Below are 24,492 nucleotides of genomic sequence, written 5' to 3'. Positions count from 1 at the left end.
CTGGTTTAAGTAAGAGCAGATTTTGGTTCAAAAAGTCTTACGCATCTGTTTCAGTGCTTCTCCTTCTATGCCCCCAAAATTATGTTAATATGTTACATTTGTCAGTCTTCACATTGTAATGACCAGCTAAAGTAGGAATCCCTCAAATTGCCTATAGATCTTTCAACATTCAGTGGCTGGCTAGAGAATTAGTCTTCCTGACAAACTGTTCGATATTATGTCTATAGTGACTGGTGGCTTATTTTCTCAACAAAACCAGCAACTTCATTTTAAAGAGGGTTTACCATAGCAAGAAATGTCATGGCTATCTGAAAATTATATTACTACTTTGTTTTGTTTTGTTCTTTCAAAGATACATATATTTTAACCCCCCCCCCCCAAAAAAAAAAACAATTAGAATTCTAAGTCCAAAAACAGATGAAATGTGATGTCCTTGTCTCATTCAGTCACATAGGGTTTTTTTTAATACCCATATTTTAGAACATAACAAATACTTATATTCTAAAGTGTGCCCTTTGTTCCTCATACAGCCTTTTGCTTCTTCTAGCTCAGTGGTTTCCAAGCTATGGTCTGAAGACCCCTGGGTACACAGACTACGTCTAAGATTTCCAACTTTTTGTTCAATATTTTTTAGGGGTCTGCAAATGAAAAAAAGGTTGAAAACCACTGTTCTAGCTAATCATTACCGAACCAGCAAAAATGTTCATATCTGCTGACTAGAGCTTTATTCTAAGTTAAATTATAGCTATGCTACAGGCTGCAATGCTTTTATTTTCTACATTTAACAGAATAGGCTATTTTATTATTTGTCATCTTACCTAAAATACGTGTGTTTATAACCAATTATAACAAACTGTATAGTTACACTGTATCATAACATTGTACACAACAATAGATTCAAATGTTGGCTTATCTTCATTGCACTTTATATTTTAATTCACTGAGATTTGTCTTTGACCATGTTGTGAGAGAAAACTGTCACACTCCCAGTTATTTCCAAAACAGTTTATTTAATCAAATTTCTTAGGTAAGGACAACCCGTAGAGATGAAACCCTCTTCTTGTTTGTGTGTAATTCTCACTTTTAGTCATGTGAAAATGGAGGTAGCTGCTTCCTTGATGAGGACAACAAGAGTTCTCAATGTGTCTGTGCTCCTGGATGGACTGGGCGAACGTGCCTGGAGAACATTAATGACTGTGAAGAGAACTGGTGCCAGCATGGAGCCACTTGTGAAGATGGAATCAATGAATACAGGTACTAACATGACACTTTAAGTGTATGCATAGAAGTTTGTGCAGGCTAAAGGCAAAGCTGAAATATTATTCCCTCCTGTTAAAATTAAAATGTGATTTGCTATTGCATTCCTGTCCTCCCTCAAATCTTAAAATGTCATGGGCACGAACTTGTAATAACTTCAAAAATATACTGTTCAGATTGAAATATTTCACAGTCTGGTCTCATAACTATACATATCTTTACTTGACAGCAGGCTAAAAGAACTAAAATACATTCCCAGCTAAATGGTTCATCTTCACTTATAAAATGGTATATAACTTTAGGCCCATGAAGTGACAAATGCAGTAGCTTTTCGTATGAAAATATAAATAAAAATAACTAAATGGATAATTGAAATACTGAGTTATTGGTGGCCTCTACTTGAAGATGTTCAGACAAAACTGTCCAATGTGTTCTAGTTTCCTTGGTAAGCTGTAAACACACTACACATATTTTAAAACCAGGCTCAGTGAAATTAGGGAGAAAATAACTCTATGCACAGGCACTGTGCAGTTGTGCTTGTGAGCACTGAATTATTTTTCTGTCAGGAAAAGGTGTAAAATAATCTCTATATAATCTCTATTAATATTTTTTGAAGTTGTGGTTTTTATGCTACCTCCAGTTACAGTGAGCATATATAATTAATATGCTTTATAATTTATATTCTAAAGCTGATGATAGAAACTATTAAAACATCTGAAATAAAAATATGCTTGCTCTCTAGCACTGCTGTCCTAGAAGCCTCTAATAAAATATGTAACTTAAATAATAATTTACCCGCCCCCCAACTCATACAAAATTAGATAAGTATACCCTACCAAATACAGCTGGCTTTGGGGGGAGCATGAGAAAGGGGGAAGAATGGAAGATAATTTTTTTCACACAAAAAAAAAATCACAAAAATGCTTTTTTTCAAAAAAATTGGAATTTCAATTTTTTTCCGACTAACTTTAATATCAATTCGTTGTGCCCTCTTCAATTATTTAATAAATTTAAAGGGGGTAAATGTGTGATTGTATGTAGTTGGTAGGTAAAATATTCCACAGTTTTAGTGTGGCATACACAGGGTACTATGTAGACTGATGAACAGCTGTTGCATCTCAGACCTCTTACCTCAGGTGCCTTTTACACTGCTTTTGCTGCTGTAGTTTCCACTCTGGTTCTGCTCACACACATTCTTCAGCATGTAAATCACTCCCAGCTATATTGTGAGAGTGCTGCAGTCAGCCACTCTGGAATTACGTGACAGGGTGACACCAGTACATTCCCAGTCCCAGATTTTTCCCCAGAAATGTGCGTCTGGTACTGTTCAGCCTTCTCCTGGACAATACAAGTTCATATAAAGTCTGTTATTTCATTAACAGAAATACACAGATCCTGTTATCCCAAATGGATTTTCCCAAACACTTCAATTCAAACACATTTATTTAGATAAAACAATACAAAAAGTTTATTAACTACAAAGAGATAGATGGTGAGTGAACACAAGTAATGAGGCATAAAAGTCAGACTTGGTTACAAGAAAAATAAAGATAAAATGCAACTAATGCCTAGCTTAACAAATAGGCTAAATTCAAAGCAAAGTCTCTCTAACCACATTTCAGAAGTTCTACTTGCTGAACTTCTATCAGTCAGGATCCCTCCCCCAGTCCAACACTGATTTCTTTGTTCCTCAGGTGTTGTGAATGCTCTGGATAGAGACACACAGAGAGAGAATTTGGGTTTTCTGTCCTTTCTTTTTCTAGTCCTCTCTCTCCTTTGAGAAGCTTCTCCAGCTGGGAACAGGGGAACAGGCAGTCTCCCTGGACAGGAACTCTATTCTGTTTCTTTGCTCTGATGGAGATTTTCACCCATGTCCCTTTTCCTTCCAAAGAATAGCCACTTAGCAGGTGATGGCCCATTTGACCTTGCTTACACCTGGCTGAGGTGTCAGCTTGCCCTTTGTCTCTGAGGAGCTGGTTTGGTTGCTCCCCAGACTTGGAACATGTCTTAGTAACACCATACAGTGGAATCTTATAACTTTGCATACAAAGTTGCCATACATATTTTACCAGGACAATGACGATCAGCAAATTATGAGTTTTCAAATGATACCTTAAACACATTCTTTGCACAGACATTATTACAATAGTGTGTAAGGGATGAATTCACAGGTACAGACTGTCACATGTGGATCTGTAGAACAGTAAACAATGATATTATATGCCTCTTGGCCATTTGCCCTACAACAATGCTAACAAGTCTCAAGGGACTGGATGGCTTTGGAAAATAGTAATGGGCTACAAGGTGTTTTGCATCTAGGTTACTGGTTTAAATCCAGTTCAGAGTCAAAACAAAAAAAAGAACATACTTATCATTTGCTGACTTCTCAGTCGTTAGAAGGAAAATGATGTTGTTGATCAAACCAGTTTCTGTGGAACAAGTACACACATCACTAAAACCATCAGCCCAACACTAACTGACTGCTTCAGCAGAGAGGCAAAAGCTTGATTTAACATAGTCCTCCAAAACAAGGTGGAGGCAGATTACAGAAACAGTGCATGGAAATTACAGTACAGTACAATCCTGCCATGTGCACAAGGATTTCTGTTTCTAGGTGGCAATCCAAGCATTCTTTATGAGAACTGCAATATTTCTCTTTCAAAAATTAATGGATTTCTCAGGAGTACATGTTCTCAGTAGGTAAAATAATGCAATTTGTCATTTTGCTTTCCCAATCTACCTTTGAAGCTAAAAGACTAGAACAAGAACTACTGAGTATAACTACTGGAGTTACACAACTTTTTAAATAGATTGTTGCAATTTGAATGTCAGTCATAGAGGAGGTATCACTTTTGATAAGGGATATGTCAAGAGCCTTATTTGATATAAACTAGTTTTAAGAACAGATAGCAACAAATTGTCAATGTGATTAATAGAGAGTTAGACGTGTAACTCTAATTAACAATCATACTATGATCAATTTTAAACCTAGTATATTAATTTTCAAAGATTACTTATCACTATGTTCTTCATGCATTAAGTTTGCACCTTGATTATTCTCTAGAATTCCACAAAATGTGAAATATCATACCAGATGGTGTATTTCATGTATGGACATTCAATTTAAAATATCTTATCAAATGTGTTTTTCCTAATTTAAAAAAATGAAATTCTTGTTAATCTTTGGCATGATGTGTCATATTGGGACTGCAGTGGGATCAGAAAGCTTGTAAAGCACTCAGGCTAGCTCCAAGCACCTTGTGATGCCCTTCTATCTGTCCCCTCTCCCAAACTGCTATTGGCCAGACCCGAGCTTTTTCCAAACAGCTAACAGGGATGGCAGAACCAGAATAGCTAAAGAAAAAGTTGGTTGAACTTGAACCAAAACTGATTTTTTTGTTTTGTTTTTTCCTGACAAAACAAAGAACAAACCAAAATAATTTGGGTTGAACAAAAAGTTTCAGTTGTTGGTTTGAAATGACATTTCAAAACAATGTCAATTTGGAACATTTGAAAAAAAAAACCACTCTGTGTGTTGGCTGAAACTATTCACTGAATTCACAAAGTTTTGATACCCTGAAAAATCCATTTTTCTGCAAATTTACTATTAGCTGAAAAACTTTTTCCCAGCTCCAAATATGATTCAAACTCCTCTCTGGTGGGACATTACCAGGACATCTTCCAGCTGCCTAGTGTACTCTAACACCCAATCAGAGCCCCTCCCCCTCGTCTATTTCTCTTTAAGGGTTAGGAGTACAAAAGAACTAGCTGTGCACATCACAGATGTCAACTGTGTATTCAATTCAGTAGGACTGTAGTCTCCTGTTTCCATGAAGGCATAATTCAATAGCAGACCCTTTTCAGAGAGAGCTGTGTATCTCAGGGTTTTAAGCTGTTGTCCATCACTGTAATATCTGAGCACCTTCCATGTAAAATTATAGCAGTAGGAAGTCTCTGGCACTTCTCCTTTTTTTAGGTTAAAAGCTCTACTTAGGTAGTGGTTTTGTTAAGTGTTTCTTTCAGGTTTTATAAAGATTAATTTTAAAGATATTGAGTCTAATTCCCCTGTTGCACGGGTGTAAATCAGGAGTACTTCTGTTATAGACAGTGGAGTCACATAGGCATACAATCATTGTAAGAGAGAGGAAAATAAGGGCCTGGCCCTTTATTATTCCTTTTGGGCACTTTGTGAAGATCTTCAGCATATGTAGCAGTTCTGGCTGAAGCAGAGAGGGACTTTTACAACTTTAATGGAAGCAGGAATTGTGGTCATTGGTATATGGTTGGGGGCAAAAGGGTCATAACAATGTTCCCCAGGAGTTTCCTTTCTTTAACTTTAAGTTTTGCATGCCTTCTATTGACACGATGGTGTGCCAGATCAGGACTTCTGGAGGCAATGTGAACTCTTATTAATTAAAATAAAGTGCTGCATTTCCAAGGGTGCCAGTTCAGTTTGGATGAGTTATTATATCTGTTGGAAGTCAGCATGTCTACTGAAGTAATCCATTGTCAAATGCATATTGACCACATTATCATACAACTGCATATACACACCAAAGGGAATAATAGAACTCTTGACCTTTTGTTCCCAAAAACTAGTGAGCAAAAAGAATATCTCCAATGCCTGGGCCACTAGGGAACTGTAACATGTACACATGATTGAGATATCCCTTTCAGCTATACGTACACATCATTCAATTATATCCTTTGAAGAGGGGGAAATGTATAGGACGGATTTAGCATGGCCTATGGATAGGTATTTATTTAATTATTCCTCGAAGTGAAAGATCCCTCCAAGGACAGGAATGTTTTGGAGTCTGCCTTGAGAGGGAGCCATTTCATTTTAGGTGTTGGATTTCTTTGGTATGTATGTTCCTGACATTCTAATCCTGATTAGGAGAAGAACATAAATTTGGGGGGAACTATACATTGTTACTAGAGTTGCAAAGTAGCTCTTTAATTACACTCTAATCAGTAAGGGAGAGTACCTTGTACTTACATAATTATGAGCAATTAACTGTAGTTTTAATTAAATAAACCATGGCCCTGATCCCACAATCTGATTTATAATGGAGAGCTCTCACCCCCGCATAGAGCCCCACTGAAACAGCCCAATGGGACTCCACCCAGGTGCAGAAGTCTCGCTGCTTGGACCAAAATGCTGTAACAGGACCTAATAGATTATTTATACTTGTTGGTACCCTGATGTATTATTATGATTACAATTTTATTGCAATGTTATGATAAAATAGTTTTATACTTAAAACATATCCTACTTTATAGAAATAGTTTTGAGGTCTGCATTTCTGAAAGTTATGCCAAAAAATCTTTCCCATAAAGAAAACTGATTTGGTTGATACTAAAGCCTAAATATCCTGCTCATTTTCCAGTATTCTTGACATATTCCATGTAAATTCTTATACAGTATGTATAATTTAATTTTGAATTAATCTCACTAACAAAGAGTAAAGCTTTACCGAGTTAAAATTGCACACAACAGAATGGTTTGGATATGAAACAGTCTATTTGTGTGATGCCAGCATGATTATAAATGGTAAATATATTTTAGTTACGTTCTGAGAAGCAAAAAACCCCAAAGCTACTGTTGGTATATCCTGTCTTTTGCTCAAAACTAGCTGGGAAATTGAAGGAGTTGGATTATATTTTTTGCTTCACACCTCCATACGTTTTCATTCTATTGTACATCTAGAATTTAACTGTAGAATCTAACTGGCATCCCTGTTTAAAATGCTAGTTCTGTGATCTGCATACCCGTCTGTAACAATAATAGGCTTCTACTGCTAGTGAAAGAGGTGACTACTTTCCCCTACTTTGCTGTAGCTCTAGAAGGTACGTGGATATATGTTGTAATTTCTTAAGGAGTATTTCTGTAGTAACTTACATAACATCATTTCTGCAGAGACAACAGGTGCTTACAGAAACCACAGTGGAACTAAATAACCTTTTAATCCATTTATGAATGTGTGTACAGTTCATATTTCAGTTAGTATTTGAAATAATTAACACTGAGCAAACACAGTTAATCTGTTCAGAGTATTATTATAAATAATACTTAATTTTAAAAACTCACTACAGATACACTGGGAGGAATTCATCCTGTGCTAATGCTGAACCTGAGAGTTTCTTGTGCTTCCCCTATCAGTTGTTGGAGGCTGATTCAGGTACCAGCACCGGTTAGAGTAGCCACAGCACATGTCTAACTTGCTCATTGTCTGCCGTGATTGCTATGGGCTGTGCCAAGAGCCAGGAATCATGCATAGGAACTGTCATACTGGTTTGTTTAGTTCAACATCCTACCTGACAGTGGCCAACACCATATGTTTCAAAGGAAGGTGTTAAAACTCCACAGTAGACAGATGTGAAGTAATCTTCCGCCATAATAGGTCTTATACTGATCTCTGATAGCCAGAAATTGGCTTAACTCCTAAATCATGAGCTTTAACATCCATTCCAAAATGTTTGTTAGCATTAACTATGAAAACCCTGGTTATTATTATGTTATCCATGTAAATGTCCAATCACTTTTTGACTCTTGCTAAGTTCTTAGCCTAAACAACTTCCTATGTCAGTGAGTTCCACAGTCTAATTGCACGCTTCATGAAAAAGTATTTCCTTTTATCAGTTTTGAATTTGCCACCTATCAGTTTCATTGACTTGTTTTCGTGTTATGAGACAGAACAGAAGCTCCAGAACTAAGTTCTCTAGACCATTCATTATTTTATATACTTTAATCTCTGACTTTTATTTGTCTCTTATTTATCTCAATAGGTACCCCTGCACTGAGATTCCTGTAGGGGATGTGTTAGTGTTAGATATGCTAGATCTGCCTCTGTGAAGAAGGATACTTATGCTAAGGGAAAAATTTCTGGGGTGCAGGGCTTAATAACAGAGCCATCTTCAATGAAGTGTAATGCACCAATAAATGTAGCTGATTGTCCAAGCTTATGAGTTCAACCTTGTGTCCACTGAAGTCACTGCCAAAGCTGCCATTATATCAGTAGAGCTGGATCAGGTCCTATGAGCTCATTAACACCAGTCTTATGTTGTTGTAAGTCCAATGATTTCCATGGAATTAGTCCTGGTTTACACCAGTGTACTTGAGAGCTGAATCAGGATCTTGCCAGCTCTTGTTTTACTTTCCCTTTGTCTTTCCCTTTTCCTTAGACTTTAGGTCTCACAGCTCTTTCTCTGCCACTGTCCATCATCCTTTGCAAACCAACAAAAATCTCCCAGATATCTTGAAAAGACATTGTTAACCAGGAGAAAGGGGAAACCAAGACAAGTAAACTTTAAAAAAAAGACAAGCAACAAGCAGTTTTTCATGTCTGGTTTAATCTTTGGATTTATCTCTGGTGTTTATTCTTGGGGTGAATTAGTTGCACAGCTTGAGCCTAATAAGTAGAGATGGGCAGACAATGAAATGCCAAGTTGGACAGCAGTTGTAAAATACCTACAGGTTATCGAGCAAACGCTGATCTCCCTGGAACCTAGTATCAGTCATGTATGTAGTCAACCTTCCGACACTGGACAGAGCAACAACAGCAGCATAATTGATAATAGTGTATCCCTCACACTCAAATGTAGAGAAATCAAGGTAGTGGGATGCCCTAAGTGCAGTCCTCTATTATAATTTTTCTCCTTGATAGTGGGTTTAGTTTCTTGACACTGTTACTTGGTTACAGAGTGCTGCCTCATGGTAATAGGCTGGTGAGTTGGTACAGCTCTTTCTTTCCCACGTTTCCACACATCCAAAATGCAAATTACAGTCTCGCATTCTCAGCTTGTTGTTGAAATATAACACAAATAAATATAACACCTGCCTGGTATAGAACAGTTAAATGAAACGTGTTTCTTCTCTCTTTTCCTTTCTTCATTTCCTAAATTAATGGGAAATAACTCTGCCATCCATGTAATTGTAGACAAAACTGTGTCAGAGAACACCTAATATGGCCAGTCCAAGACCCTCAACTCTGTCTGTCTGACCCTCAAATAGTCTGTTTGTCTGGCTTTCTTCTTATTAATGTACCCTTTCAGAGTACTGCAACAAAAAATGAAATCTCAGACTGTACCCGGAATGGCCAATATACTTTACCTAACCTTGGGAAAGACAAGATTTGCAATATCAATGAACATTTAATGTTGTTGTTCCCTTTTTAAATGGGGGATCTGTCCAATCTTTTATTCTCATTCACAAAGATATTTTTTCTGCTTCGCTGAGGACAGGAAAATCAGCCTGGCTTTTAGAATAACTAGAGTATGTTGTAAACAATGTAAGAAATGAGAAACCCTGACCACCTAATACAAAGAGGGGAATATTCTAGTCCTATTACAGTTAAGGGAAAATTTGTCATTGATTTTATTAGAGACAAAATTAGGCCCAGAGAAAATACCGTGACTGCTTTGCAAGAGCTACAGTCCTGTGCTTGTTATGTTAGTAATAGTGGGCTCAGACACAGTTCTAAGTGCCCATCGAGTACAAACGATTCAACCTCAAAATTGCATAAATACATTATTTTAGGTATCTAATACTGAGGGTGATGATAGCCATGTGATGTGCTGAAGAATCACATGATCAATGAAAAGTATTACATGGTTCTCTTCATAATGAACCAGCCTGCAGTGCTGTCACTGTTGTTGTCTGTTCTAAATCTGTTCTTTGGAAAAAGAGAACATTTGCCTGAAGTGTTGTCAATCTGATACCTTTCACAAGCACATGGTTCATACAAAAAAGGATTTTCAAAACACATTGCTATTCCCCTCTAACCATTTGTGATTTTTTTTATTGACTAGTATTTATGTGACAGATTGTTCCTTAGAAAGCTTGTTGCTTTGTTAAAAATGCTTCTAAGTATTACACAAAAGTAAAACAATTTTAAAAGTATTTTATAGAGCAGTCTCCTTATTTAAATGTTAATCTTTTGCCTTTAAAAGTACAGAATATTCCACTTAATTGACACATGCTTGATTGGGATAAGGCTGTTTTATAGGGACTTCTCCCAAGGAACTAATTTAGCCTAGTGATGAACAGCAATGGCTGCTGTTTTATCATAACGGAATTGGCATAAATTCCATATATTGAGGATGCATTTGACCAGAACAGAAAAGTTTCTGTTTCCCAGCTAGGAACAGAGGGTGCCTGGACTATTTTTGGGGTGATACAGGGAATAGAAGAGAAACAGTGATAGTAAGGAAAGCTACATGATCTAGATCAACCTTAGACCTTCCTCCACACAGCAAACATACTTCTACTGCTGTAAGTGAAGTGGAGGGTAGCTCCCTGATCCCTTAATGTAGTTGGCCATAGAAGTGGTTCACATGTATATGATTCAGCCATCAGCCAGCCAATCCAGACTTCTCTTTTCTCATTGCTTTTAGTGGATGGGATGAATGGATGCCTGAGCAGCCTGTAGCCTTCTGATGGGTAGAAGAATGGATCTGCTGAGTTACCAGGGTGTGAAAGAGAGATGTGGGAGTCACCAAGGGAGGGGGATATATATAAAAAAAAAGAAGAAATGGAGGGAAAATATTTTTAAAGAAAAATAATACACTAAAAGGAGGAAAAGAAAACCAAAAGAGAGAGAGAAAGGAAAGACTACCACACCTCTGATAAGGCATAGTATGTGGTGAGACTGAATACTGTAATCACTGGGTTAAGTAGTACTTAACTAAATTCACATTGCGTAAACTCCCTTTTGATGTACTCTCTTCCAATGTACTCTCTTCCTCCTTCTCTCTCTTCCACAGTGTATATTGTGTGACAGGGGTGTTCTTGTGCTCCTATGATCCCTCGCTACCTAGACAGCATCTTGGAGGCATAGGTAGTGGACGTGTATTAGTGCTGCTTAGAGGCTGATCTAACTTACACCAGTGATTGGGCATTTGCAGTAGTGTAAAGATTGCTTAAAGCCACTTTTGCTCATCCTTCCTTCAGTTCTGCAATTAGTACAGCTCTATCACAGCAGAGGATAACCCTAACCCTAAGCCCTAGAAGTTTTAATAAAGAACAGATCAAAGTGAATATCATTTTTGTTCTTGTATTTATTTTTTCAGTATCCTATTTTATTTAATTTAAAGTACTTTTAGATAGGACCAGCTTGAGACAATAAGCTTCCTGCTGGGATGTCCTAGTTACATTAAGATGGTTCTACTGTACTATGCAGGGGACTGGACTAGTTGACCTCTCGAGGTCCCTCCCAATTTTATGATTGTGTGTGAAGCTGCCAGAATATTTTAAGGCATAGATTATGAGTAGTGAAATCACAGTAAAGGAGAGTTTAATGTACAATAGTCAGGGTCATATCTAATACGACCATCACAATGATAACTGGATGAAGCCATGTTTTCTGTCAGCATATTATTCATGATCTTCTCCATAGACTCATACTGTATGTTTAAGCAAGTTAAAGGAATGTCACAGGTTCAATCAACACCCCCCACATCTTCTGGGTTACTCACCAGCCACTAGAGCCCATGTGTTTTATGCCTCCAGAGTCTGGACAGAACCCAGACAATGCCCCTGTCTTGGGGTCCCCAGGAAACTCTTGTGGTGTAGATCCTCTATCTATCATGCATTCCTGAGAGTTTCGGCCCATATATTCAGTACTGATCTCTCCAACTCCTGCCCCCTATAACTTAACCACATCCTCTCCCAGAACTCCACCTGAAGGTGTGAACCTTCTCATTTATCTCTTCCAGGGGGCACATGGTAGGTGTAACATACAAACACACTTTGCTTGGGATTCTAACATACTATTGCTGTATCTTTAATAGCACTAGAAATATACACATCTATACAAAAATAGTAAACCCTAAATGCATTTGCTTGCTTCAATTTCCTCACCATTCCACATTGTTTGGGCTGGAGCCAGGGTTGCCTAGGGCTCTCCAGGGACCCATTGCAGTGCATGGCTTAGATTCTGAAACATGGAGTCTTTTTACCTCCAACTCACCTCTTCTGACCTTGTGCAATTCATCGTCTTCACTTCTCATGCTCAAAACTTGCTGTGTATGTTTTTTGGAGTCTTTTTGTAATCTGTCACCTCTGTCTCTTTGTTCTGCTTGGTGAATCTCCATTGTCTCCACTTCCACACTCTCTTTAGACAAGAAGAAAAAGTATCTTCTCCTAGCTTCAAGAAAGTCATTGTCCCAAGGTGTCTCACACTGAGTTCTAATGACCCACAATTGCCCCTGGTCTGGCAGAGACATGACACATCCCTGTCAACCTATGGTGGATACACACAGACAAAGCAGCATGTTGTAATTATTGGACCTAAAATTTACCCTAAACAACTGTGAAAAAGGATGTTAAAGTTCATAAGATAGCAACCTATGACTTTTTGCCTGCCTAAGAATTAACCATGGAAAATAGGTCACATTATTTTCAATGAATAAATGTCATGAACAGGTGCAAGAAAAACAGAGAGAAAAATTGAATTAGTCCAAACAAAAATGGCCTACTGATATAGGTCAAGGACTATGGTGAGATAATACTTGGTAAACAAGACAATGGGGGAACGAGGTTACCTATTCCAAGTTTGGCCTCATGGAGATGTATTTAATCAGTGGACAAAATAATGAGGGTAAAATATGCCACCCTTTTTTACTCCTTTTAGGGATTTTTAAAGAGATACTTTGGGTGGAAAAAAAAGAATAATCTTTTCCCCCATTTTCCCAATTTCCCCCAGCTCATCTCTCAACTTGCCGTCATTGCAACTGACCTCAATTCATTTCAGCTTCCTTCAACTAAAGTTAGAAGGCGCACACCAGAATAAGGGACTTTCTTACTGACAGGAAGGCTGGCTGGCCTTGCTCACGGAATATTGTTTTCATTTGTGGGTGCTGAAAGTCATCACAATATCATGACATCCAGTCCTCAGTCCATCAGTGGGGATTATTAAGTGCATACATCACAGAGGCCTGTAAGATCCTGTATTGTTTTCCTTCCGTTGTTCTGTTGCTTTCAAACTGCCCCTATGCTATCTCTCATTCTTTTGGCTTTTCATCAAATTCTGAAATCAACTATACTGTATTCATTCATGCCTGCTTTGTCTAAGGATAAAGTATACAATCAGATGATGTCCTTGACCATGGTGTCAGCCAGGGTCCAAAAAAACAAGTATCATGATCAACTTGCCAGGCAAAACATCCACTAATAACTAAACAGTAGTCCAGTGCTCTGAAAAGATCAACAAAAAATGTATTTCACCCATTTTTTTTTCCTTTCTTGTTACTCCTCTGCCTTGTGTCTGTCTGTCAAAAACAGAATAAGTAAATGAATTTGCACAGCAGGACTGAAAGTAAAATTAACCCTTTCCATTTAATCAAAGAAAGGTTATTAATGAAAATAAGAGACGCTGATAGGGTTTGACTATATTTGTTTTACAAAATCACTCAATCACAGTTTCAATAATAAATGCTTGTTTTAATTCATCGTTATTTGTGTGTGCATGTTTAAATCAATGAACTTTCAACTTGAATGAATGCTTTTGGATGTTTGCCAAGTAACCAATTAAATCCAAGGTCTCTGTAAAAAATAGCTCCAAACCTATCTATCACTGTTTAATGTTGGACAGAGAAAGAGACAGAAAAAACACTGTTAGCTTTTGTGGCCTTTACCATATCATGAATGCCTGTTGTATTGATATAGATCTCAATTTTCTTAGAAAAAACTTCATAATTGCCTAGTATTATCAGCCAAAATTTGTAAGTCATACATCATCATCCCAGGAACCAAATCATCACAAGGAACTTCACAGGGAATTTGTGAACAATCAGTTATCATTATTGACGTAGAATTCCATGAATTAGTTTGGGTAGAATTGCTAGAACAACAAAAGTAACACAAATTGTGTTTAAAGTTGTAATAAAATTATCTGATGCTTATTGAAAATGTTTTACTTTAATTCTACAGAATTCTTGTCAAATAAATAGTCATGACAATTTTAAAAGATCTTGGTTCAGTTAAAAATTAGCTTTCTTACCAAGGTATTTTGTCACAAAGCTTCTGAGCAAGTTTGAAAATGGTCCTCTAATGCTTGACATGGTTTAGATAATATAGTTTTAAGGAAGTGACCTGAATTCTGAGGCCTTATCTGTGCTACAAAATCTATATTTACGTATTATGCCCTAATTTCTGGTCTTACCATGATTAGTTCTTAGATCTTTACCGTAGTTTATTGTGTTAAAATACAGTTATAATCAATAGTTGTAATACAGTTTTGTCTTGCTTTTATCAGCAAGATGGACCCATGTCACAATGTTTAGGTATCACAACCACATATAAGTTCTGTGCTTAATTGTGGTAGGTTCTGTAGGTCACACAGGGCTTTAGAAGATGTTTTTTTCAGCAAAACAAAACAAAAAGCTATTGTTTAAGTGTAAGATTATAATTAGTCACTTGGACACAATGAACATTTCATTAGAATAGACATTAGATATGGTTGAAGTGATAACAAGATGGTATCAACAGAATACATTACTACTGAGACATTAGAACAGACATTAGGAGGATCATTTATGTAGAGGACAAGACCAGTACAAGATGGGACAAAATAATCAATCATGATAGACTCCAGGAAATGTAGGGTGGGAGCCAGGTTTACAGTCATGAAGTACTCCTGATTAATCAGCAAAGTGCTGAGCTGCTTAACATCTTGTGAAATCCCATTTAAATGGGATTGCACAGTGAATAAGTTGGTATAGAATGTGTCTGACTGCTAAGAGAGACAACATGTGTGTAATGCTGCCACCAGGAAGTTGGGGTGAAGACTCCACTCAGTTTCTTCTGATTTCAAGTACTAGGCAAAATGTTACCTTTCTGCCATCAGCCAACAGCAATTTGTGAACAGTCTGCCTCCATTCAATAAAGATTAACTATGTGCTGTAGCTAGATCAGGCAAATGCACTTCCTCCAAGCCTCCCTCCACTGTTTTCTCCTTTCAGATTCACATTGGACCTTGAAGGGAAAATCTATGGATACTAGGTTGTTGGAGAAGATGGGAGATATTCCTAGAGAAATTGGCCTGAATGTGGGAGAGATCTGTGTGCATTGTTGCTGAGCTAACCAGTCCTGAATCTAGCCCAGTCTTAGAATCATAGGGTTGGAAGAGACTTCGGGAGGTCATCTCTTCCAACCCCCTGTTAAAAGCAGGACCAGCCCCACCTAATCATCCCAGCCAGGGCTTTGTCAAGATGGGCTTTAAAAACCTCTAAGGATGGAAAAAGAAAAGGAGGACTTGTGGCACCTTAGAGACTAACCAATTTATTTGAGCATGAGCTTTCGTGAGCTACAGCTCACTTCATCAGATGTTTACTGTGGAAACTGCAGCAGACTTTATATACACACAGAAATCATGAAACAATACCTCCTCCCACCCCACTGTCCTGCTGGTAATAGCTTATCTAAAGTGATCAACAGGTGGGCCATTTCCAGCACAAATCCAGGTTTTCTCACCCACCTGTTGATCACTTTAGATAAGCTATTACCAGCAGGACAGTGGGGTGGGAGGAGGTATTGTTTCATGATTTCTGTGTGTATATAAAGTCTGCTGCAGTTTCCACGGTAAACATCTGATGAAGTGAGCTGTAGCTCACGAAAGCTCATGCTCAAATAAATTGGTTAGTCTCTAAGGTGCCACAAGTCCTCCTTTTCTTTTTGCGAATACAGACTAACACGGCTGTTCCTCTGAAACCTGTCATTATCTAAGGATGGAGATTCTACCACCTCTCTAGGTTACCCATTCCAGTGCTTCACCACTCTCCTAGTGAAATAGTGTTTCCTAATATTCAACCAGACCTCCACGACTGCAATTGAGACCATTGCTCCTTGTTCTGTCATCTGCCACCACTGGAAACAGCCTAGTTCCATCCTATTTGGAACCCCCCTTCAGGGAAGGCTGCTATCAAATTCCCCCCTCACTCTTCTCTTCTGCAGACTAAATAACCCCAGTTCCCCCAGCCTCTCCTCCTAAGTCTTGTGCCCCAGCCCCCTAATCATTTTTATTGCCCTGTGCTGGACTCTCTCCAATTTCTCCACATCCCTTCTGTAGTGGGGGGACCAAAACTGGATGCAATACCCCAGCTGTGGCCTCACCAGTGAGGAATAGAGGGGAATTATCACTTACCTTGATCTTCTAGCAATGCTCCTAGTAATGCAGTCCAATATGTTGTTGGCTTTCTTGACAACAAGGGCACACTGCTGACACATATCCAGTGTCTCATCCATTGTAATCCTCAGGTCCTTTTCTTCAGAACTGCTGCTTATCCAGTTGGTCCCCAGCCTGTAGCGGTGCATGAGATTCTTCCTTCCTAAGTGCAGGACTCTGCACTTGTCCTTGTTGAACCTCATCAGATTTCTTTTGGCCCAATCCTCCAATTTGTCTAGGTCACTCTGGGCTCTATCCCTACTCTCCAACAAATCTACCTCTCCCCTGAGCTTAGTGTCATCTGTGAACTTGCTGAGTGTGCAATTCATCCCATCATCCAGATCATTGATAAAGATGTTGAACAAAACCACCCCCAGGACTGACCCCTGGGGCACTCCGCTTGATACCAGCTGCCAAGTAGACATTGGGCTGTTGATCACTACCCATTGAGCCCAATAATCTAGCCAGTTTTCTATCCACCTTATAGTCCATTCATTCAATCCATACTTTTTTAACTTGCTGGCAAGAATACTGTGGGAGACCGTATCGAAAGCTTTGCTAAAGTCAACATATATCACACCCACCACTTTCCCCATACCCACAGAGCCAGTTATCTCATCATAGAAGGCAATAAGGTTAGTCAGGCATGACTTGTCCTTGGTGAATCCATGTTGACTGTTCCTGATCACCTTCCTCTCCTCCAAGTGCTTCAAAATGGATTCCTTGAGGACCTACTCCATGATTTTTCCAGGGACTGAGGTGAGGCCGACTGGTCTATAGTTCCCCGAATTCTCCTTCTTCCCTTTTTTTAAAAGATGGGCACTATATTTGCCTTTTTTTCCACTCATCTGGGACCTCCCCGATCACCACGAGTTTTCAGAGATAATGGCCAATGGCTCTGCAATCACATCAGCAAACTCCTTCAGCACCCTTGGATGCATTAGTTCCGGATCCATGGACTTGTGCATGTCCTGCTTTTCTAAATAATCCTTAACCTGTTTTTTCCACCACTGAGGGCTACTCACCTCCTTTCCATACTGTGCTGCCCAGTGCAGCAATCTGGGAGCTGAACTTGTACGTGAAAACCGAAGCAAAAAAAAGCATTGAGTACTTCAGCTTTTTCCACATCATCTGTCACTAGGTTGCCTCCCCCATTCAGTAAGAATCCCACACTTTCCCTGACCTTCTGCTTATTGCTAACATATGTGTAGAAACCTTTCTTGTGACTCTTCACATCCCTTGCTAGCTGCAACTGCAATTGTGCTTTGGCCTTTCTGATTACATCCCTGCATACTTGAGCAATATTTTTTATACTCCTCTTTAGTCATGTGTCCAAGTTTCCACTTCTTGTAAGCTTCCTTTTTGTGTTTAAGTTCACCGAAGCATTGGCCACTCCTATCTCAATGCCCAACCAAAGCTTTTTCGCAGTGCCTCCTCCCTCCCCGTCTCCAGTGTTAACCCAGGTATCAGCAGAAATACTGATGCAATGAGTCTGTCAATAGGGCCTGGCTTTGGAGAATTTGGTGAGGAGAAGAAGGGGTGTCAAAGGAGATAGGGCAAGAGAAATGTTGACTTAAAACTGAAATGGGCAATGTACACTAATTGTCATGTTTTTACAGAAATACGAATGTTCCAGAGATTTTTTCCCACTTTATAGCTGTATTTGATTTTGTTGTAGAGACCCATTTTAGCCGTGCAGCAAATTTAAATATCAAATCAACCCTTCTCAAAGTTTTTGATAGCATTTTCAGTATGTTGGTGTTATAGAGGCCTGGGATATGAATGCAAGGTCATGTTCATTAGAGGCTAACCTGAGAATACTACTTTTTCTAGGACATGTATAAGAGCCTTTTTATTACTTAGAGATGGTTGATGCATAATATTTTTACAGAAAGATAGGAAGAGCTCTTTGAAATTCAGGTGTATGTCAAAGCTACATCAGAGCAGTGTTTAACATAAAATACTATTTAAGCCTTATAAAAGAGTGATCTGGGATAAATTGATAACATACTTTAAACATCTTGGATTGTTCTCAATCTAAGAAGGATGTTAATGTTATCAAAACATACAATAAGTTAATTGCCACCAAATCCCACAATATTGTATTTATATTATATTTTATTCAAGCTAAGACATGTACACTATGTCAATTAAAACTGACCACACTCAGTGAAACTAGAGTAGTTCTTAGCAAGCTATTAGATGGACCTGGCACTAAGTTAAAAGAAATTTCAGTGGATGGAAAAAAAGGCCCAGATACACAAAGGGACGTAGGCACGATATTTAGCATTTCAATGCCTAACTTTCAGGTGCCTAGGACAGTGGTTCCCAAACTTGTTCTGCCGCTTGTTTAGGGAAAGCCCCTGGCAGGCTGTGCCGGTTTGTTTACCTGCCTCGTCTGCAGGTTTGGCCGATCGCTGCTCCCAGTGGCCGGGGTTCGCTGCTCCCAGTGGCCGGGGTTCGCTGCTCCAGGCCAATGGGAGTTGCTGGAAGCGGCAGCCAGTACATCCCTCAGCCCATGCAGGGAGATGCCTATCTCTATTGCAATCCACAGCCAGGAACTCTTCTTCTGCAGTTTAGGTGCCAAAGCTGTTTCTGGTGAGAATGAGTTTGGCACCTGCCAATCTCCACACAAAATGGCCAGAAGGGAAATAGGACTCCTTTGTAAGCTTTATCCCCTTGGTTTGAGTAATCACCCAGGCTGTGGCAGAACCCAGTTCAAATCCTTTTTTCTCATTAGGGGAAGGAGGATATTGAAGATGGGTTCCCTACCTCTTAGGGGAGTGTTCTAATCACTGGTCTATAGAGCTCCCTTTTGCTGACCTAACTAATATTTCATTGTTCAATTATTTAACCAAAACAGAACAGCTTCTACAAGAGAGACTCACCTCGGAATAGTCCATAGTGCAGTGATTAAGACCCTCTCCTCAAATGGGGAAAACCCCTGTTAAAGTTCCTTTTTTTCTCATCAGGCAGAAAACAGAATTAATCCAGAGTCTTTCAGATACTGGGTGAGTACCCCAACAACTGCACTAAAAGATTGAGGGAGTATGCCTATTCCCCACTCCCAGACATTTTATATCTACTGAATTAACCCTCTCCCTGCTCCCCCCGCCCCACCCCCCGTGGTATAGACACTACTTTGCCTATCTTCCCCAATCTGTAGATTACGCTGGGGGCTAAGGCAGGAGATATGCATCTGGATGCCTCAAGCAGGGGTTCTCAAACTTCATTGCACTGTGACCTCCTTCTGACAACGAAAATTACTGCACAACCCCAGGACGGGGGACTGAAGCCTGAGCCCCCCCACCCCCCACCCCCCATGCCCCAGGCTGAAACCCTTGGGCCCCAGCAAATCTAATGCCAGCCCTGGTGGCGCCATTAAAATGGGGTCATGACCCACAATTTGAGAACCTGCTTGTCTAGAGTGATGCAGCAGTATACGTGCCCAGAGGCTGAAGTTTAAAGGTATAAGGAACTTTTACAGCTGAAGTTTAAGTGCCAATTTAGTTTAAGTGCCTACAGGCATAGCTAGCAGCTGGGGTGGGAGTAGGAGGGTTAGGGAAAGGGTGTGGATTACAGTGGTGTCTAAAACTGGGACATAGGCACCTAAATCTGTGGTTTAAACACCATAAATCCCTTTGTAGTTCTGGGCCAAAGCTTGTAAGGTCTAGATCAGTTTTGTGTAAAAAAGTAAAATGCAGCCAATTTTTGATGAAGTGTAATAATATATTCAGCACTTTACAAACCAAACTTAATATTTGTTGTTTGATACTTCAAAAATATTTCTGTCCTACTTTATTTTACAGTTCCATCTATAAAAGTTTTCTAGAGGGTTAATAAATGATTAACAGATGTTATAAGTATGTTACAAACATGAATAGTATGTGTTATAGATGATTGTAAGCACACCGTTGGAATATGATAGACAGATATAGATATAAATTATGGCTAGAGCGACCTGTTGAATTTTTGGAAGCTATAAAATGTTATATCTGTTTAGTAACCAACATCTCTTAATCATTTAAAAATCCTTTATAATCCTTTATAATCTATAAATGACACCTTAAAATAAAGGGTGACCAGTATTTCGCTGAAGAAACATAATTTTATATCAAGAGCATTAGAAATACTTCTGTTTGTATGACTATATATACACAGCAAATGCTGATTGAACAAAGGCTGTTTCAATACCATGAGATTGTGGATTTTACATTGGAAATGTTAAATACAATTGTGGGCATGAATAGCTATATATCTCAGCTACTCTGTTCCATGTAGTATGGAGAGTCTATTCTTTATAATTCTGTTTTCTAATCATGTTTTACACATAGAAAATAATTAGCAGCTAGTGTATATTTGAGAAAGCAGTATTTAACGGCCTGGCTAAGCAATTTTTTTTATATTGAAATGGCAAGACTACGCTCTTTTTTCTGGGAAATATTGTAAAATGAAGAGTCTATCCATGCAAATGATAGCTGGAGCTATCTGGTGAAGTGGATCTGTTTCATTAAACTGAAGGCATCCAGTTATAATGATAACTCTAGGACAAATATAGGACATGGATATTCATTCCAGCCTCAGTTTTTCTGGATTTGTGCACACCCTTGAAGACTGAAATATGATACTCATAACAACATGACTTTTATTATAGACCAAAGAAACACAATCATGAAACCACCAGCATCGTAGTTATTTCCTGTATAGCTGATCTAGGGCATCATAAAATTAGAATAAAATCAAAAACAACAGAAAATATATAGGAAAATAAACAATTTAGTGATAGGATTAACTAAAATTAGGTGAATCCCTTTTTTCTTGTATTTCTCTTTCTCCTTAATTAGAGTGAAAAGACTAAAAGTTAAATAATACATCTTTTCAGTGTTAACACAGAGAGTTTGACATCTTGTGTGAATTTCTTGAACTCTAACTATATTGCAAATGTTTTAAATAGTAAGAGCCAACTTTTCAAAGATTGGTTCAATAGCTGCATCAACACAATATGCCCACACCAACTGGTCCTGCAAAAACTCATGTTTGTGGCTGAAAAACAGTCAACTGTGTAACTAATTGTGTAACTGCAACCTAAGTACTAATCTGAGCACAAGTGTGGATTTACGCAAATAACCAGTTTATAGGCATAAAAGTGTCCTTTGTGGGCTCAGTGAATGCATATTCAGCGTGAGGTCATTGAAATTGCTCCCACTTTTGAATATTTCTGTATTATAAATGTGTGAATGATACTTAAATTAGCAGGTATATTTACTTGTATAGAAGCAAACAATTAGAAATTGACATCATAAGAGAGTGGTCACTTTGGATGGGCTATCACCAGCAGGAAAGTGAGTTTGTGTGTGGGGTGGCGGAGGGTGAGAAAACCTGGATTTGTGCTGGAAATGGCCCAACTTGATGATCACTTTAGATAAGCTATTACCAGCAAGAGAGTGGGGTGGGAGGAGGTATTGTTTCATGGTCTCTGTGTATATAATGTCTTCTGTAGTTTCCACAGTATGCATCCGATGAAGTGAGCTGTAGCTCACGAAAGCCATGCTCAGATAAATTGGTTAGTCTCTAAGGTGCCACAAGTACTCCTTTTCTTTTTGCGAATACAGACTAACACGGCTGTTACTCTGAAAAAAGAACAGAGTGTTATAATGGACACTTGAAAAGCACCTGGGTGGGGGGTGGAAGGGAATCCAAATTCCAGTGATTTTGCTTTGACTTTTAATACTTTTCTGTTTGTTTTCCATAGATACTTGTGCAAGTAAGTTTATGGCCAGGAATACTTGCCAAAACAATAAATTTTAAATGACTATTGCCTAATATTTGTAGGAAATTAATTTTCAATTTGTAATAGTGAATATTACTGCAAATCTGACTCTAAAAGTTATTTGCAGTGTTGTTGTATCTGTGTTGGTCCCTGGATGTTAGAGTGGAAAAGTGAGTGAGGTACTATCTTTTATTGGTCCAACTTCTGTCGATGAAAGAGAGGTTTGCAAGCTATACAGAGCTTTTCTTCTTCAGCTCTGTGTAGCTCAAAAAAGTTTCTCTCTCTCACCAACATAAGTTGGTCCAATAAACCACAATACCTCACTCACCTTGCCTCTCTCAATGTTATATTAATCCAATCAGGGAATAGAAACATACTACATGACCTATGTGTCTAGTTTAAACAGCCATGATTTTGATTATCAGATACTTCCAACTAACTATTGCAAGAAAACTACTGAACCAGAATTATTCAGTGAATAGTCTCAAATAAAAAAATCTGAGAAAATCACAATCCATTCATGGAATGTTTCATAGTCATAAGACTCACACTTAATCAAATTAAAGATGATGCACAGAAGCATTAGTAGCTAATTTTGTTACTTTTCCCTTGTGCATTTCAGGTGCATGTGTCCTCTGGGATACACTGGCTTCTTCTGTGATCTTGACATAGATTACTGCATTGGAAACCAGTGCTCAAATCATGGCTTCTGCCAGGACAACTTGAATAATTATAGCTGTCGCTGCATGCCTGGATATGAAGGACCCTTCTGTGAAGTGGAGATTAATGAATGTTCAAGTTCACCCTGCAAAAATGGGGCCACCTGTATGGATTTAATTGGCCACTTCTCATGTCAATGTGTTGCAGGCTTCAAAGGCAAGTTTTAAAATAGAAATATTCACCTTTGATTGGAAACATTTGGTTGTCTAGTTCTATCTCGGTAACATTCTGATCATTGTTATTTTTAATCATGTGTCATTCATTCCTATTTTGGAACAACAATTTTATTTGAATGCCTATAGAATTTCTTAGATTAGCTGTTCTAAATTTCCCTCTACTCCTCACCACATCCCCACTGTCAGCTTCTTTGGGTTAACTGTGGTGCTAATAAAAATGAAAAATGGGGAGTGGTCAGATTGTGGGAAAAAAATCTCTCCCCCATGTATGTGTAAGGCCCCAAAGCCCTGGTGTGATGGTCACTCTGTGCTGTTCATGTGAATCCTGCCTTTTTGTATGCTGTGTTGTTGTAGCCCTGTTGTTCCCAGGAAATTAGAGAGACAAGGTGAGTGAGATAATATCTTTTACTGGAGCAACTTTTGTTGGTTAGAAAGAGACAAGCTTTGGAGTTTTCACAGAGTTCTTCCCGAAGAAGAGTTCTGTGAAAGCTCAAAAGCTTGTCTCTCTCACCAACAGAAGCTGGTCCAATAAAAGATATTACCTCACCCACCTTTTTTCTCTAATATGAATAGCCTCCCTCCAAAACTGACAGAGGTGCTCAGAGGAGGGGGTGGAGAGGAGCGAGCGGTGGGCAGGCAGGAGAAGGTACCCACTGGCAAAACCAAAAGTCAGCACCTATGGCTGCCTCTATGAACTGGCGATGAGCTGGAGTGTGATCTGCAGGTCCATAAACTTTGCCAATCTACAGACCAAGCCTCCTATGCAGTGGGCTGCAGCCAGTACAACAGACATAGAGTGGCTGTATGTTTTCTTTGTATCCTGACAGTCTTGGGGAACAATTCTTTTCCTCCTACCAACTATTCAGGCTTCATGAGGTGAACCAGGTATGGTTTTGTGTGACAACTTCTGAGGTGTTTCTTCTAAAGCATCTCCGTTCTAACCTATAGCACCCTTTCCTGGGTCAAGCCATACTAAAGGTGTTTAACATCTTTAAAACATAGAACCCCTATTTTATAAAATAATTGGGGATTGAGGAGTTTGTAAAATTGAATATTTCAGTTACAGTAGGGATAGTGCATACATTGCATTATGATCACTACATTGTGTTCTTCTTCCTTCAAACCACAACAAAGCTATTTCCAATGTACTGATGTCATCATAATGTGAAGGGATGTCAATTTGTTCTTCGACATCACTTTCGTTGTGATTTTTTTTCCCCCATTGGGAAAAATAGTTTGTATAATATGTCATTTATAAGACCAGGTTTCTTAAAGCCAAGATTCTGCAGTATTTATAAGTTAGTGTGGGGTTCTGCCCTCAACAAACATTGATAAAAAACATAAAGGGCAGAATGGCAACATTATCTATAATACTACATCAACATTATACTTTTTTTCATTTAGG

General features: G+C 38.7%; 1 protein-coding gene across 1 annotated transcript in view; it reads left to right on the top strand.

Moving 5' to 3' along the window:
• The window catches only part of EYS (eyes shut homolog), a 453,978-nt gene that overhangs the window by 8,497 nt on the left and 420,989 nt on the right, over positions 1-24,492 (top strand). The window contains exon 2 of the mRNA XM_073336354.1: positions 1,088-1,254. Coding sequence (XP_073192455.1) covers positions 1,098-1,254 — 157 coding nt within the window. The 5' untranslated portion in view covers positions 1,088-1,097. The remainder of the gene's footprint in view (positions 1-1,087; positions 1,255-24,492) is intronic.

The sequence above is a fragment of the Lepidochelys kempii genome, chromosome 3 (genome assembly GCF_965140265.1).
Source record: "Lepidochelys kempii isolate rLepKem1 chromosome 3, rLepKem1.hap2, whole genome shotgun sequence".
In the NCBI taxonomy this organism is placed as follows: Eukaryota; Metazoa; Chordata; order Testudines; family Cheloniidae; genus Lepidochelys; species Lepidochelys kempii.
Note: the sequence above shows the minus strand (reverse complement) of the source record. Positions and strands in the feature narration are given on the sequence as shown.